Source organism: Halichoeres trimaculatus, unplaced genomic scaffold (assembly GCF_033239565.1).
Source record: "Halichoeres trimaculatus isolate MK-OKI-2021-1 unplaced genomic scaffold, fHalTri1.1 fHalTri1_scaffold_4, whole genome shotgun sequence".
In the NCBI taxonomy this organism is placed as follows: Eukaryota; Metazoa; Chordata; class Actinopteri; order Labriformes; family Labridae; genus Halichoeres; species Halichoeres trimaculatus.
The window spans coordinates 15,707,886-15,726,082 of NW_027437182.1; the positions used below are offsets into that span (position 1 = coordinate 15,707,886).

The following is an 18,197-nucleotide window of genomic DNA, read 5'->3' on the forward strand; positions in this document are numbered from 1 at the left end:
TTTAAGTGTCTTGATGTTTTTTATTGTTCTAGGTGTTCAGATCTTGTGCTATGATGATATATGTTGTGATGAAGAGCTATCAATAAAAAATACTCATTTTCTCAAACTTTACTTTACATTTCTTCAAGCTGGGAGCAGACATTTACATCTTGTACAGCTGAAAGCAGAGTTAACAACCTATCCATTCTGTTATTTTAAACATGGGTTGTTAGTTGTTTTTTTATCATTTACTTGAGCCGAGTCTTATCATCAGGTAGCATTGTACTGTGTTTCCTATGAAGCAGACCAATCTTTAGAAAACACAGCTGCTATTAGTTGATATCCAGTCAACAAGCAGTGAATGTCTACCACTCACAGTCCACTTTTAGAAAAACCTTTAGAGAGCTCTAAGAAAAACATGAAAATAATTTTGTTCTGTCTTGGCAGGCAAGTGTGCATGATGTATCTCAACAGAGGCAGCAAAGTGTACTGTGACTGATTCTTAGTAATAAAATATTAAAGCTGAAAAAAAAATCTTCCTTTACCAAAAACACAAAGCATGTCTATAATTTACACTGCTTTAAATTCACCCATACATTAATTCATCTTCTGCTGCTGATCCTGTTCAGGGTCATGGATGGCAGCAGCCTTTTCCAGCTGTTTTAGGGCAAGAGGTGGGGTACGCCCACATGCATAGGGAGGACACGCAAACTCTATACTAGGGGTGGCCAACCATTCAGAGACCAAGAGCCACGAATATCACCATGGTACTACAAAAGAGCCACGTCACACATGTGTGACGAGTCTTGTAAAAGCGCTTCTCCTCACACATATATGAAATCCCATCTATAGATAGATAGATAGATAGATAGATAGATAGATAGATAGATAGATAGATAGATAGATAGATAGATAGATAGATAGATAAGCTCATGAGAGGCACATATGAAGAGAAGAGAAACTTAAGTATCAATCTCATCACCCAAGTATTAATCAATACTGATCCCAACTTTGGCATCAGTTTATCAATATTTTCATTCATAGGCACACCGTTACTCATAACTATATAGTGGACAGAAGAGCCACTCACCCAAAGGCAAAGAGCCACATGTGGCTCATGAACTGCAGGTTGGCCACCCTGCTCTATACAGAAAAGCTCACCTTGCCCAATCCGGCAGTCAAACTGGTCACCTCCTGCCAACCACTGCACCACTTTACAGTCCCTTTAACCTACTCTTTCTCCAAAAATATTTGAGGAAGGCTAGGCTGATTAAGGGCTGCACAGTGGCGCAACGGTGAGCACTGCAGCCTCACAGCAAGAAGGTCACCGGTTTGATTCCCAGCTTGACAGGTGGGCCTTTCTATGTGGAGTTAGGTGTGAGTGTGTGAGTGAATGGTTGTCTGTCTCTGTGTCAGCCCTTTGATTGACTGGCGACCAGTCCAGGGTGTACCCCGCCTCTCGCCCAATGACAGCTGGGATAGGCTCCAGCCACCTGCGACCCTGAACAGGATAAGCAGTTCAGAAAATGAATGAATGAATGAATAACCTACTCAAGAAAGATGACGGTATATGAGCGACCCTTGAAAAGCAAGATATCACCCTTGGCAGCAGAATACCAGAAATACCTAACATGAGGCGACAGCTTAGTGTGATAACATTGTCGGGCTTTAAATTGCACCTTTGGGCTACATGAGGGTTCCAATCAATCAAAACTCTGAGAATATGAAATCACAGAGCTGTTGTTGTAGTGGATTAGCCACTTATACCCCATCAATTGGTTTGTCATTCACGCTGAACAAAACACTTGATGTGAGCACATTGTGATAGCCTCAACACTTCCCTCCTCCAGAACTCATTTTCCTACTCTTTTCACTAAAACTCTGAAATCAAAAGTACCTGTGGTACATTTAGTAAAATCAGCTGTGACTACATGACCAAAACAACTGTATTTACTGATATATGACATTTGTAATCTTCAGGTTTAGTTACTCTCAAAGTGTTAGCTGTTTTTTATAGGCTGAACAGTGCTCAACCTTGGTTTGCAAAAAAGGCCAATCTGCAACTTCTACTTTTCCTCTCTCAGAAGAAAGAGAAGTACAGCAAGTGCAGGTTTTTGTGAACTAGTCTGAAACATATTTCAGTGGGCCGTATAGCGTATGCGTTCGGGTGTCATTCATCAGGTTACAAAAGAAGTGTGAATGCCTTGAATAGCACGCTATGTAAAGCACTGTGGGTGGCTGGAAGATTAGAAAAGAGCCATATAGGCGACTTCCATTTTCCATTCTGGATCAGCCATTTGTCCTTCATATCACCAATCAAGAAAATAATTTGCTCTCCATTATGACCTTGTCTGTGAGGAATAAAAGTAACTCATATGAAAGGATCATGTTCTATTTGCTAATGTAATCACCAGCATGGTCTGCCCTGCAGGGGATGTTAGTCATGTCCCGTCTTTGTGAGTCTCTGTGCAATAAAGATTCAACACATCTCTGTGTTTGGTCCTTAAAACTTTTTCTACACGGTATATTAGAAAACACTACAGAATGAACATGAATAAACTATCTGGATTAGCTCACTTATTCCAAGTGCTTGAAACCCCTGGACCAGCTGGCAAATCAGACGTCAATGACAGAGAAATATTTAGCTCAACTGAAATTCTTTTCTGGTAAATGACAGCCAGCAATCACCTATCCCCAAAGGACATGGTGGAGTCTGGGAAATATGGCCTTGTGAATGCACAGGCACAACTTTCAACTGAGCCCATCAATGGTTGGTGCATGCAGACACACACTCTTCACTTGGACCCATCTCGAGGATCTCAATACACACTCAACACTGCAGTGGAAGTGGAAAAATGTGGATAAATGTTCTTAACCTGGAAAGAAAAACTGTTTTCAGTCCTGTGGATACTAAATCTATAAAATTACTGATGGGTCAGTTTTACCAAGAAAGCCTCCCAAGAACATTTTGCTGGATTTATTTCTCCCTCTTAAAATCATCTGATTGCTGGTGTTCATCTGGGCCATTCCACCAATCTGTGCGATTTGCATCCCCAGGTAATAAAATGTATAAATGCATGATAAAATTAAAAGAAAAATACATTTTTGTATTGAGCCAAGTGTCCTGCACATTGATCTGGTTGTGATCTGATTGCATTTTGAATGAAGAGAATTCAAAGAATAGATTTAAATGTCACATTTTTTGCCTGTCCCCACTTCCTAAAACTAGACTTTAGCATGAAATATAAAAATTTAAATCCTTCAGAAATAAAATATTTTTACATGTTCCCTCCTTACATGTTCTCCTTATTACAACTGTACTTTAAGCTTATTTTCTATTTTAAAAAAAACTTGATTAAAAAAATAAACAAGTAAATAAATAAATAAATTTAAAACTTAAATTGTATTACCTCCTTTTTTATTTTTTGGTAAACTCTGAGGGGGTGAAAATCTTAGCTCAGTCATGTTACCTAAATTAATTTTTAATGCTTTTTGTTAATTTTTAGAATAAAAAAGATAGAATATTGTTAAATCACTGTTACATGCTAATGCTATGTTGCTATTTTTCATGTATTTTCCAATTCAATACTAAAAACTCATTTCTTTCTCTTTCAGTTCCGTTACTCAAATGAGTAGTGATAGGGCTTAGTACCAGTAATAGGAGCAAGTACAGTCGTCCAGTCCTCCAGCTGAGGTAATGGTGATTTTTAGGATTTGATTTAAGCTTGGTTTCACACTATGAATATATTACTTAAAGGGAGCCACAAAGTGCAGCAGAAGTGTAGCTGGAAATAAGTTGAAAAAGTTTTTAAACATACTTTTTAGATGTCACATGAGTTTTGGTAACAGGACTGAGAAAAATGCAACCATCTTTGACTAAGGAACCTTGTGTAAAAATAAATCAAGTTGCCTGAGATGGGCCAAAGCATTTTTTTTATATTTCAGCATGATGCATGATCAGATTGAGTGAAAAAAGAGAAATTTGACTTTATTTTCAGAGAGTTAGAACAAGCAAATTGAGCCAATTTGGTGGAATGCCCATTATTAGTATGCTTCACAAAGCAGGTCCATTTAAAAATTCTGCAAAAGACTGCAAATGCTGTCACGAAAACAGCATGAAAAAAATCAATTTATAAATTAAGTGTTATGACATTGGAACAACAGGTATCAGTCTATGAGGAGTATTTCAGGAGCTTGCTGTGTTTATTGAAGGCTAATTTACAAGAGAAGAGTTACCAACAGGTATTTTATCAGCTGGTCTGTCTGTTAGGGGCAAAATCCCTTTGCCTTTGTAAAACTTTCACAAAACTCTCATCATATCCTGTGGATTCAAAGAGTTTTATTCTGAATGAACTACTAAAGGAATAAACACCATCCAAACTGGAGTAGTGAATTAAAGGTATAAAACAAGAACACGGCAGCTGTTACAAGGTTGAGATTTCAGCTTTTTTTCTGTCCACGTCTCAGCTCATATTATAAAACTGTCCATCTCTCATCTGATGAAGTTTCTATGGAAACAGAACATCATGTCTGTGAACTCAAAGGTGACAGCAAACATGCACCTGTCCCTTGTGTCCTCCATGTGTCCGTCCATAACAACAAGAAGTCAGACTATATTGTTTTCCCTTGCATTGCTTTCTGAGGACCAGGTGAAAGGAAACACAATCTATGTAACGAGTTTTCTAGACTTTCCTTTATTCTGACACAACCAGGTCAAGGCTGCTGTGCTCACCTTTTGTGAGACTAATTGTTTGAAATTATTACAAAAAAACACCCCAGCCTAACAGTGATAAAAGAAAAGTACATTCATTACGAGGGTACATTTAACTTGGACTTGCTAAGGAAAAAAAATAATATCTGATAATGTGACATCAGTTAAATCAGGCACCTGTTAACCTTTACAAATTATCCTCAGGAAGACATTGTGCGCCGAGAATACAAAAGGAAAGGATCTCTCAATTAAATATGATGAAGCACTTACAGATAACTGACCATGTAAAGCTAACTAATGATTATACAAATCAGTTATTTTTTTCCTTTCAAGTTCCTTTCAGTCTGACTGATTCAGCCTGAAGAAACTTAGACTGTATTCAGACCAGAAAAGTCCTTTGGTCCACTTGTTTGGTCCGGACCAAAAGCGGACTTTATTTTTTTCCTTTGGTGCGGTTCGTATTCAGATTGTACTTTTTGCAAGTGGACTATATTCTGTAAACACATCCACGTGTGTGACGATCAGTGCTCTCATTGGACGGCACTGAAAAAGGGCGGCACACAGAATACAGACCCCGAAATGGAGGTAAACGTGTGTTTGTGCTCTTATTAGAGGTGCAAAATCATTTTCAGTTTCAAGAGCAGCTCCTTCAAAGCAGGCTTAACAACACCGTTTCAAATTTTGGAACAGCCAGCGAAGACGAATGCACACAGCAAGGAGATGCTATGTCCTGATCCCCAACATGCCAGCAACAGCGTGGCTAAACAGAAGTCAAGGAGGATGGAGGATCAAGTATGAACCAAAGACAGATAGGTTACGGTGGCTTGATAGGCCCAAAAGGCGCATGTATCCTGTGGTTAGTTCGGATCGACCTTGGTTTGTATTCAGACCTGCACTGGAGAACCACGAACCTCACCAGAGTTCGTTTAGAGGCCGACCGAGACCACCTCAAAAAGTGGGTCTCGGTCCGTTTTTTTGGTCCGCACCAGGGTTTGTTTGTGTCTATTCACACCTGCATGGAAAGTCTGCACCAGCGTGGGAAACGAATCCTGGTCCGTTTAAAGTGGACCAAACAGTCCAGGTCTGAATACGCCCTTAGTGGGTCTGTAAACTTCCAGAGAAGACCTACAGTTTTAAGGAGAGAAGAAGACCAGCAGACTTACACTTGATGGATAGCTTTCAGTAATGATGACGGTAGTCAGTCAGTGAAGATGCCTAAGAGGGTCAGACTTATGAGAAAATTCTGTATGAAGCTGATGTGGACAAATACAAGAGAAAAAAAAAATCCTGATAGAGGTTCCTGAAATCCACTCAGCTTTAGGGTTTACCTGAACATCTCATTGTAAAGAGGGCTGCTCAGAGTATCTGTCTGCTAACAGCTTTAAACCTATATTAGCTATGGAGTAGCTTGTGGAGGGAAGGTATATGAGTACATTAGTTTGGTTTTATGTAAGAGGCAATTAATGGACCAGGACTTAAGCGTTAACAGAAGAAAAAAACGAAGGTCTGAGTCATCACCTACAAATGGACAGTTATGTACTGAGGATTAAAGGTTTAAATAGCTGTGAGATATAAGTACTTAGAAACAATGTTATGTCCATATTAAATCACATTAAGAAAATAAAATTATGATGCATGATGTCTTTGTCATGTCTTTATTATTCTGCCTCTTTTATTTTTTTAGCCATGTATTTTCAATGTGTTTCTCACACTCTTATCTGTTTTATATATTTTGGTATCTTAAACTCTTACCAAAGAGCAGGTATTGTGCATTTTCTGATTTTGTGCTGCCCCTTTGGTGCTCCTGTGGTGGCTTTGGAGGATCTACAGGTTAAAAAAATAATAACAATTCACTTTCTGTCAGACTGCTGTTTTAGAGAACATTAAATTCAGCTTCTTTCTGGAACCCTTTGGTTTAGGCACTAAGGCCTCTGCTCCAATAAACCAGTAAGAAGACCCTTATGCCATGACCACATAATTTTAGCAAGTAATGGGACGACCTCTTGAAGATCTTGTGTTATTTATTCTTTTCTTTCCTTTTTTTTTACGGACAGATTCAGCAATTTATACAACATATAAATAAGTAGCAATTCAAAAAAAGAAACATTTGTATTAACATCCAGTATGGTCACTTTATATCCATGCTTAAAATATGGGACAGCATACTCCTCCCTCTTCAGTGTGCAGCATGGCTAAAGTAGATTGTTTGTTGAACACAGCTTTGAAATAGAAATTTCACTTCAATGCTCAAATCAATGCTTAAATCATCCCTGTTTAACTTGAGATTGAGATTTTAACCAAAAGTACACCAAAGTTCTCATGTATGTAGAATGTAGCTCCACCACGCTAACAATGGTTTGCAAGTGGGAGCTGACAGAAAACCACAAATGGCAGGGGACATGCCAATTTTATTGAATTATCCTCACTGATATTTGAAATCAAATTGGCCTTTGCATGGTTGATTACTTGCCCAGAGACATGGAGCAGACTGGTTCAGTAGAAGAGGAGTCTAGAAAGTTCTGTTATGGTTGCAAGCACACAAGAAGAAGAGTAATAAAGCTTGAAACTATTCAGGATGTCTAGTAATTGTTAAAGATTTAAAAATGTACTTAGACTTTCAAAGGTGTGTAATATTTACATGTTTCTCATCCACAGCAGCTCTACCTTTTAGAAATCATGCTTTGTTATTTTTTCATGTGTGTGCACATTATCTGATGCTGAACATTGTGTTTGCGTCTCAGGGTGCAGTGATGTGATTATGCTTCATGCACTTGTTATGCTCTGCTCTCATCTTTACTTTTGTTTGAGACCAACTAGGAGGGTATTGTTGCTTTCTTAATTTGCTCAATTAGCTTTAATGGATTGAATTTGATTCAAGAAATGTTTTTGATGTAATGGCTGAATTTTAGATTGATTTAACAAACCTCTGTTTTTTGACAAGGTTCAGACAAACTTCATCAAAGTAAGTCAGAGGACCTGCTGTTTATGCCTCTTTATCATGGTGTTGCATGTTTACCTGATGCCACTGACAAAATGACTGGTAACTTGGGTTGACTCAAGTTCTTACTCACCTTTCTATAAAATTCTTTGGTCCAGAGATTAGACCTGCAGAGGGCACCAATTATTTTCCATATGAAGCCAACTGAGTATAAGTGTGACAATTGCCATTGTTGTTCTCTTAGCACTACTGGACACAGGAAATCATTAATTTTCTTTCAGAAATGCTCTAAAACTTTCAATGTGGCCAAACCTGTAACTTCTTCTGTAGACCACTTTTTTATGCAGACCGATACCAGTACAAGTACCCCTTCTGGACTACTTACTGATTCAGAGTACCGATACTACTAGCACTTTTGTTACATAAAATTCTAAATAACAGTGACAGATCAATTTGATTAAAGACAGCACAATTACTCTGCCATTAAGTCCAAATAAAACAAAAACAACTCTGGGTTTAGAATTTTTTTGATAAACATTATATATATATATATATATATATATATATATATATATATATATATATATATATATATATATATATATATATATATATATATATATTAAAAGTGTACAATAAAAATAACAACTGTCAGACTTTAAGTATCTTTTAAAGTAAACTAAAGTGCAAAATAAAAAAGTTTAACTGTGAACTCTTCCTGGTTCATTCATATTATCTGAAAAGGACCTGGCGCACATTTGCAGTCGTGTTAAACTGCAGCAATTAGCAGCAACTAGTGGTGAGGAGGACTTGCTTGAAGTAAGATTTTTTTGCCTAGAGGATCTGTTGCGATACCTTAAAAAAAAGCCTGGTATCGGCCCGATACCGATACCGATACCAAGTATCGGGCCATCCCTACTTTATGTAATAATATCAAATCATAAAGAAAATCCAAGTAATTTACTAATTCACAGTAGAAAAGGACAACAATAATCTTGATTTTCAATACACGCAAAAGATTCACTGCACCAGTTCATCTCAACAGTTTCAAACATGGACTTTGTACACATCTAGGTTGCTTGTATATTTGTGAGTAACTTATTCTATCTCATATGCTCGTTTTAGATTACTCACTTGAGTCATTCATTCATTCACAAAACCTCTGTCACAGACAAAAGCCTGTGCAAGAAATGAAATTTCTCTGTGTGGATCACCATGTACCACAAAGTAAGGCGAAGGATCAACATGAAGCTTTGGAGTGTTGGAAAAGGGAAAAAAACTGTTAGAGATTGCATGGAAATCCGTGCATTTGAAGTGGTTTGTTTTTCACGCAAAAGCCAGCTGTTTTACTGGAGGCGAAAAGGAGATTGTTTTTGTTCAAACAAGAAAAATGGTACTTGTTGTGATCACAACAGTTCAACATCATTTGTGGAGGTTAATTAAGACTTATGGTGGGTAAAACGTCCACAAGGGTAAGAATGGCACAGGGAATATTTTTAAGAAAATGAGCCCTTTTTGTAATATTGACTGAGGGTTAAAGTCTTATTATCATCAGAAAAAAATCATCCACATGTGCAAATACATGATAATGATACTGAGCCTGACAATGCATGTGTCTTCTAATGGGGTTAACCTTTATAACAGTGCACTAAAACTTTCATGTCTCAAGTAGAATCTTCCAGGTACTGTTCTCCATCAACAGAAGTATCCTCTATCCCATCTACCAGAACAGAAAGTGAAATCAGAAAAGTAAAGCATGTTTGCATTAAAATGGAAACATGTACTGGAAGCTAAAGAGGAGGAACCAGCAAGTGCAAATGAAATGGTTGCTACAAAATGTGATATTTAAAAGAACAAACAAACCAACTGAACCTTTTCTCCAACCATGCCGTCCCAGAAAAGGGGGTAAAAATAACATTTAGAGTGAATCTAACCCTGAGGCTCAAGCCGCTGCTGTCAGACCTACACAAACAGCAGTCACACAAACTGACAGCAGACCAGTAAAAGGTAAAACTTAAGCACAAATGACAGAGGAGTTTAATGGTGCTCAGCAAATTGCAACTATTTCAGAGACCTACAAGGTTCAAGCATTGTCACACTTAAATTCAAGCCTATCACTGACTACTCTTCAGATGTCTGTGAGCCAAAAATGCTTTAATGTCAGTGTAAAAAAACCAATCAGATTCATGAATTTGCATGAATAAAATAGATGGTTTGCTCACTTTTTCATGACTCAGTGGACATGTTGCACTAGGTGTTTATGTGAACTGGTAGTTGGTCATCAAAGGTGAGGAGAAGAAGAACGTGTTGCTCATGGCACTTCAATCTAATCTGGGGTCCAAGCACTTTCTGCCTTGTTTTCTCAGTTCCTTATCTTCTGTACTGAGGTTTTGTACACACACACGCACACACACACACACGCACACACACACACACACACACACACACACACATAGGGATGGGTACCAAATTAGGTACTTTTATAGGTACCAACCGAATTCTGTGAAAAATACCAGGTACCGATTCACGTAAAATCAAAAGGTACCATGTTCAGGTACCTAAACACATCCTTGTGACAGTGAGGGACTGGAAGAGTGGGCGATTTTTGATGCTGGACATGAACACACATTTCAAGGTTATATGTTGAAAAATAAATATGTTTAATTGAAAAAATAATAATTTTTTTATTAAACAAATTGATTTTTTTTCACCACATTAACACAACAATTAATGAAAAATGGTACCATCGAGTACCAATACTAGTGCTGCACGATTATCGCAATCGCAATGTCAGCACATGCAATTACGTAATCGCAAAAGAGGTGCGTTTGTGCATTTATTTTAAAAAAGTGTTAAAAAATGAGCGTTTGTGTGAGTGATGTGTGTGTGCCTGTGTGTGTGTGTGTTGACCGAGTAAGAGAGCGAGCGTGAGATGACTAATCAGTCACTGTTTCAACTGGTCATGTGACTACCTGCCCCCCTGGTACGGCAGTTTAATCAGACAAGATTAAGCACGAAGAAGAAAGTGAGGCGCTCAAGGCGAAAAGAAACTCTACCTCTGTTATTTTGGTGTTATTTCGGTTACCGGTTGAATGACACAGCAAAAAGATGTGATTTTCAAAACATGCAAAGCAAAAGTGGCATAAATGTGCTTTTTTGAATACAAACAAAATAGTACTGTTGTGCTGTACATTGTTGTTTGTATACAGTAAGTTTGGATATTTTGAGAATTATTACACAATTAAAATCCTCTCTGCTTTTTTCTTGATTTTCTTGATTGACACACACACACACACACACACACACACACACACACACACACACACACACACACACACACACCATACTAACCAATGAAAGTGACTTTAATGCAGAAGAGGCTTGGCATGGAGGACTTATCTCAAAATAGCTTCTAATTTTGTCATGCAGGAGATGAACATGCTTCATGAATACATCTTCTGGTCCTCCAAGCTTAGGCTGTATGCTTCACAACCCCCCAGGTACAGGTTGAAGCCGCAGAGTATGCATGAGATTCTTGTTCCCAAGATATGGATCTTCTTTTGCATGATTGGTTTCATTCCACCAGACTACCCCTTCAAAGAATTTATAATTTCATCCACAAAGTAACTCCCTGGGCACCATCTGTAGGCACCTCTCTCTGAATCCATCTAACCATGGTCAAATCATCCAGTGTTTGTCCTTCTTTTGCTCATCCAGAGAATGGAGGCTGTTGACAGGTAGCTAGAGGAATGCAAGGACTGGGATTTGTTGCACCTAGCATTTGTTCCGTTGCTTTTTAGCTCCCTTATTATGGAGGAAACCATCATTGCCCTTGACTTTTACATAATCAAGTCTCACACTCAAAAGCTGTGCAGTTGGTTTCAGGGTTTGATTTTCTCTGTTCCTTCAATCTCCGCTCTAGCTATGCGTATGGCATCCTGTCTGGTTTTCTCGAAGCTCTTACTCTGTGGATATCACTGGAAATGCCCTGGGCCTGTGTCCTTAAAGAAGGGCATTATGCCTTCCAGAATTTTAAACATGGGCATAAAGTAACAATGCTGGATGTCCACATTAAACCTGTGCAAATGTCCAAACCACTATACCAAAGTCTGCTCTTACTTCTTCCTTGACAGGCCTCCAGTGAGCTGGCCAGTCAGAGGAATCAGGGTTTGTGGGACTGGGAGCCTTAAAGAGACAGAAGCTAAGATGAAGTCATTTCAGAGAATGGGCAAATAAGGATTTTCTAAAACAAAAATAAGGAATTTTTTTAGCTGTAAATCATGAAAAAATACTACAGGGGTACTGAAGGGACAGTAACAAAGGTGAAATGGAGTAAACGAAACTTCCAAAACATTTTTTTCTGGGAGGACACTTTCTGTATATTAGACCTTTAGCAACGCAATTATCACTATACCAGCTTACAAGAGTGGCCTTTGTCTAAAGTTCCTTCCACTCTGGAAGTACAATTTGCTGACAATCAAACCCTGACCTTGCACAGACTTGAAATCCTCCCAGATGTAACACTCAGCTAGAGATTGTGTGTCTGACATATTCTCACAAATAGAAACACCAATTTTGTTTCTGACAAGAGCTGTGTCCAAGCAGAGCACGCAGCAGAAGACTGTATGACTTTATCATTTACAAGGTGGTATCCAAAATGCAAACACAATATCAGAGACTGTTATAGTAAGTTAGCTATAGTAATGAGTTTACAGCAGCAAAACACTTCGCCGCAAAACAAGAATGTGCTCTGTTGAGAATGTCAAAAACAGGCCAGAATCAAAACTTTGAGCACGACTCACAAGTAACAGTTAAATTTGAAATGTATTAACATTGTTAAAATAAATTTACATTTTGGTAAATATGTTGCAGGAAATTTACTGGGGATGGGTGAGTACCGATACCAGGTGTCGGTATCTGGTCGATACCGGTCTTTTTTCAAGGTATTGGTACTTGTGAAGGCTGCAGGTACCAGCAGCAGATACCTTAGGCAAGAAAATCTTTCGTCGAGCAAGTCCTACTCCCCACTAGTTGCTGCTAGTTGCTGCTAGTTGCTGCTAATTGCTGCGGTTTAACACCACAACAAATGTGCGTCAGGTCCTGTTCAGACAACATGAATGAACCAAGGAGTTAACAGTTTAACTGTTTTATTTTGCACTTTAGTTTACTTTAAAAAATACTTTAAATCTAACAGTTGTTAGTTTTATTGTGCACTTTTAATATTATTTTTTTTCAATATTTATCAAAAACAATCTAAACTCAGAAAGAGTTGTTTATGTTTTAGTTGGACTTGATGTCAGAGTGACTATGCTGTCTTTGATCAAAATGATCTGACACTGTTAATTGAAATTTTACGTATCAAAAGTACTAGCACTATCAGCGAGTAGGCTACTCAAGACGGAGTTCTCGTACTGGTATCAGTCTGAAAACGTGGTGTCAAACATCCCTAAAATTTACCCTCTTTTCATCTTAAGTCCTCCAAAACAAAACTACAGTTCACAATTTAATTTGAGTCACTTTAGGCAGCATTTCATGTGGATTTTGAACATGTGACTTAAGAAAAACAACACAGAATCAAATATTAAATTGGAACCATGGCATTTATTATGAGCAGTTTCCTGTTTAAACCTAACGTGCCACATTGTGTTTAATAGTTCAACCAAGGACTGTATTATTCAATTTTTAAAGCCGTTCCTAGGCCAGTTTTGTTCATGGTAGATCTATAAATACTGTATGTGTTGATCATTTGTTTAGTTTTAAAATAACAGAGTACAATGCAATGTGCATGAAAACCTGTGTTAATGATACATTCTTAATTTCTAAATATTTTAAACATTGTAACAGGCTTCAAAAGATTAGGCTTCCTCAATTCTGAATACCAACAGCAAAAACATTTTTATAGATCAAGCTCAAACGCACAATAATTTTATCACTGGTTCAGTCATAGTACAACTAAAAGGCGTGCATAGAGGTGTTGATTTCTGTTTGAATAAGGAACTCAGATTTTAAACAAATCAAGAAATCTAGAGAGGTCTTCTCTGTCAGTTAATGTACCATTAACGGTTTATCCAGGTCTTGGTTTTGACAGACGGACAAATACTGACCTCTACTGCCATGCTCTGCTAATGCAAACATAAAGGTTTTAACAAAGAGGCACTGCACTTCATCACATGCAGTTGTTTATGGCTCAGCTCTTGCAGCAAAATACACTGAAAGAGCAGGATACAGCTCTCTAATGTGTATAATCCTTTTGATGCTAGCAGTCAGTCCAACAACCCTGCTTTCTATACAACGAATGGAAGCAGTATGAATTTTTCCCTTTTCTATTGTAAGAGCCCACCAAGTTGGAACAACAAATTATTGTTTTTTTTGTTTTATTTGTGTTTGTTTTTTTTCCAATATATATTGAATTTAGCCATATTCTCATGCAACAAAAAGTCTCATGAACAAACTATGGAACTCTCAAACTTTCGGTGACATAAAACTCCTCTTGGGAGAGCTTTATCATTTTATCATCCTCAAAACAGGCATCAGTCTTTCAAAATCTTGTGAAGTCAGAAAATCCTGATAAAGTCCCTCAATTGCACTAATATCACCATTACGTTTGATGTCGGAAAGTTGCAGTTGTTTGCAGATCAATGCACCATAGACCTGAAATGCTGAGAGTGAGCTGTCTCATTAGATGATCACCTTACATCTCCAGCAGAAAGCACTCTGTCGGCCATCTTCCTTCCCTCAGTAGTAATAGCTTCCAAAAACTGCCACTGCACAGAACAAACTGTCCTACAGAAAGCAAACAGTCCAGGTTAGCAAAAACATCTTTGTGGAAATCTGCTCCCCCCTCCGATACCCTTATACTCTCTAAAAAGAAAAAGGCACCTACATTTATAAATACATCTTCTGCATAGTTGTCTGTGTCGGCATCCCACAAACATTTTGATGACATCCTGGTAAAAAGAGAAGACAGAGCAGGTGATGTTTCAATGGATTCATTTCTAAAATGCTTTGTTTATTGTATGCTTATTCAATAATTCACAGCCAATTGTAAGTGATTACTGACAGCTTTGAGCATTGACCACAGTGTCTGGGTAAATTTCCTTCATACGTCTTTTAATAAGGGCAAGCTAATCATGTCCATCTGTCTCCAACAGTGCATTAAAAACAACTGCATATAATGTTTCAATTACTTGATAAATGTTAATATTGTAACATTAAAAGTCACTTACTTGACTCCTTGTCCTCGTTGTTCTCCAATAACCACCTGCACGACAAGCTTATATCTATCAAACCCTGAACCTATGAGAGAAGAAACCAGAGTTGTTGAAGTAAACAAGAGCAACTAACATTGTGCAGAGGCTGTAGCACCTCTTCGTTTGTCCACTCAGTTTACCGGTTACTGTCAGTTTCCGCTTGATCTGAGTCATTTTTCTCGAACAGCAATCAAAAAGTACTATGCTAGTCGTTGTTACTTTTCCCTGAGGTAACTCACTTTTTACTTTGTCCTTGATGCAGTCCGCCAGTGAACGGGACAACTCTGACACCTCTTCTGGGTCGTAACGCATCCCGGACAACCTTTCTCTCACAACTTCACGAATACATTCCTTGACAACGGCCGGCTTAAACCTGGAAGATTCAAAATACAGATAACTGCAGACGTTCGTCTTTTGCCTTTTAAGTAGCTTTCACAGTCAGTAAAACGCGCATTTTTTTTCCACTACTACACTACCAAACTTTTATTTACAAACGTCCACTTTATTAAGACAAACAAAAATGACTGAGGCCAGCCACCTTGACAAAAAAGTCCAAGTGGTAAATGATAAAATGAAGGTAAAGCGCCTGTAAATTAGGGTTCGTGGAGTGGTACTTCACATCGTACTTTTTTCGTATTACACGGCCATGACCCGCTTTGACTCGGTCGTATGAGGTAGGTATCCGACCCCTCCATGTGAAGTCAGTAATACAACTTTATCTCCAACGACAGACGTAAAAAAGAAAGGCTAACGGTTGCCAGCAAGCTAATCTGCACAGGCTTCAAGTGTTACCATGGCGACATAACTGTTCCCTTTCTTCTTCTATTGGGTTTATCAGCGGTTGAAAACCAACTTAATGTGCATTACCGCCACCTACTGGACTGCATCATAGTAGTCTGCTTTTAAGGCATTTTGGATGAGTCCAAATCATGATGTCAATCCTTTACACATACCTGAAAATGAAGCATGATTTTGGGAGTACATTAAGGCTACATTCTGGTTTTATTAACTATTTGTGACTGTGGCCGTTTAATCTAACTTTTTTTTTCAAATTCTGCAACAAAAAAATCATCACAAGCCAGTCATCACAAATTATAGATGCTAAACTGTGTTGTTGTTGAAATATAAGAGGGATTCAAACTGCTTACCATTCAGGGATAATGCTTTTTGTTTTGTTTTGTTTTGTTTTGTGTGTGTGTGTGTGTGTGTGTGTGTGGGGGGGGGGGGGGGGGGGGGGGGGGCACAATGATGCTTAAATATGGTGAAAGAAACTTTACAAATCAATAATTATTAACAGCAGGGCCTCTGTGAACTACAAACAGCATGACCTGAAATATATTTCCTGCAGAGGAAGCAGCAGAATAAGCGAAATAAGACGTGATTATTTTTTAGTTCTTCTGAAATGCACTGCTGACAATAGAAATAGAAAATACTTTATTTATCCCCGAGGGGAAATTCAGGAGTCACTGCAACATTTAAGAAAACAAAAGTAAGAAAGAGTATAGAAAGTGCAAAAAGGTCCATAAGATATTAGATGACGACATCCCGTCCACCACTCTCCAGTTCAGCCAGTCTCTACCTCCACAGGGTCCAGGACTGAGCTTCTTCAGCAGTCTGTTCAGTCTCTGTCTCCTGGATCCTGTCTGCCCACAGCAGGCAAAGCTCCTCCAATGTGGGGCCGGCGTCCGATGTCACCTCCGTCAGCCACGTCCGTGAACAGCACGATGCCGCTGGGTTAGCTCAGCTAGCTTATCCATCCCCTGGGGCTAGGTCCCACGTTCCCAACAACGATGGATGGAAAGACAGGTCCACATCATCACCTCCCAGCTCACATCCGAGAACCAGCAGCAAATCATCAAGCCCTACACTAGTTAGCATTGACATGCTACAGGCTGCTAACAGCTAATTTCGCATTTAAACAATGCAGCCATGGTTACATGTAGGATCTCCAGACAAACACAGGAGAAAAATAGTAAAAAATATCGCTGAAGCCACAAAAAGTTTGGTGTCCTTGGCCGACAGTGAACCATACAAAGTGATGATCCACTCCAAATACAAAGATTACGAAAAAGAGATGAAAATAATTACAAAAAACGGACAAAGACGAGAGAGCTGCCGCAACAGGCAGCTGCTTGGGCAGCGCCTAGCAACGGAAAATATGTGCCAACATGCAAAAAATCTACTGAATACACAAATTAATGGGATAGTCTCTTATGTAGCATCACTGGAGGTTAAAAAAAAAAAATTCAACTAAAAAATGATCATACAACACGAAACCAGTAGGGTGCAGTGTTCCCTAAGAAGAAATACATTTAACCGCTACATTTTTTTATGCCATACTGTAGGTCTTTACAGACCATGCATAGAACTCCAGTTTCTTTTAAATTTGGGCTAACCAAACAATATCTCAAACATATTTAATAGAAGAATTAAAATGTGGTTTAATTAAGACTCAAGAAAAACAGGTTGCACTTTTCAAGATGATGAGTCTGACAGATAACGGCTCAGATCAGCTGTTAAGGGTTGATGCCATCCTTCCTATGTTCTATGTATTAAATTATGTATTACTCTTATTGAGGGGATTGCTGATCAGAAGTGGACAAGTATCTTTGCAAGAAAAGCAAAACGTTTTGGAAATAAAGATTCCTGGCATCTGATTTTGTCAATAGCTCAAGACCACAGTGGATGCTGTGCATCTAGAGTGCAGGCGAAAGGCTGGGGTACTTGAGTACTGTTTATCAATTGATATAGTATGAATATTATGTCAGTGTTGTGGTTTATAAATTACAGTAGAGCTATTGATTAGGATGCAGCAGAGCTATTATATCATCTATACTAGTATATGCTCATACTGCTACATCTGCTTTGTGTTCCATTAAAGACTGTTTGATCATGTTTTTGAAAGAAGACACAACTTCAGTAAGGCACAAACAGATAAGTTTCCTGCAGGTTATGCAGAGTGGCATCATCTTAGCTGATGTTGTAATTAGTCAATGCAGCAATGATAGTGACACCATAAAAGAACAACTGCCCAACAGTTTTCATCACTTGTTATCAAAGAGTAAAGCTACAACTTGTTGAGAAACGAAACAAAGTACTCTGTACATGTATCTAAAAACCATGGACTAATTCATTCATTCATTTTCCAAAACGCTTATCCTAAACCCATGGACTGTGTAGCACAATTTTAAAAAAGCATGAATCCACCAGGGGCATTGCTGCTTTGGAGGAGTTAGGTTTCTGTTTCGATTCTTGTGCAGTCCTCTATCAACAAATTAACTTTTGTATGAAATACATGAAAGAGGCCATCTTTTCCCTG

At 38.4% G+C, this 18,197-nt stretch overlaps 1 protein-coding gene across 2 annotated transcripts; it reads right to left on the reverse strand.

The window, feature by feature from the left end:
* Nucleotides 1-13,023: 13,023 nt before the first annotated feature.
* Nucleotides 13,024-15,273, reverse strand: dynlt2b (dynein light chain Tctex-type 2B). Of its 2 annotated transcripts, none has more exons than XM_074668540.1 (4): nucleotides 15,118-15,273; nucleotides 14,855-14,924; nucleotides 14,512-14,575; nucleotides 13,024-14,406 (listed from the first exon to the last, which is right to left on the reverse strand). In XM_074668540.1, exons 1-4 carry the CDS (start codon nucleotides 15,188-15,190, stop codon nucleotides 14,320-14,322), a joined length of 294 nt encoding a protein of 97 aa, XP_074524641.1. In that variant the 5' UTR covers nucleotides 15,191-15,273; the 3' UTR covers nucleotides 13,024-14,319. The 2 variants fall into 2 exon arrangements, with proteins under 2 accessions (XP_074524641.1, XP_074524642.1); XM_074668541.1 differs by having other exon boundaries at nucleotides 13,030-14,411.
* Between the last annotated feature and the right edge of the window lie 2,924 nt (nucleotides 15,274-18,197).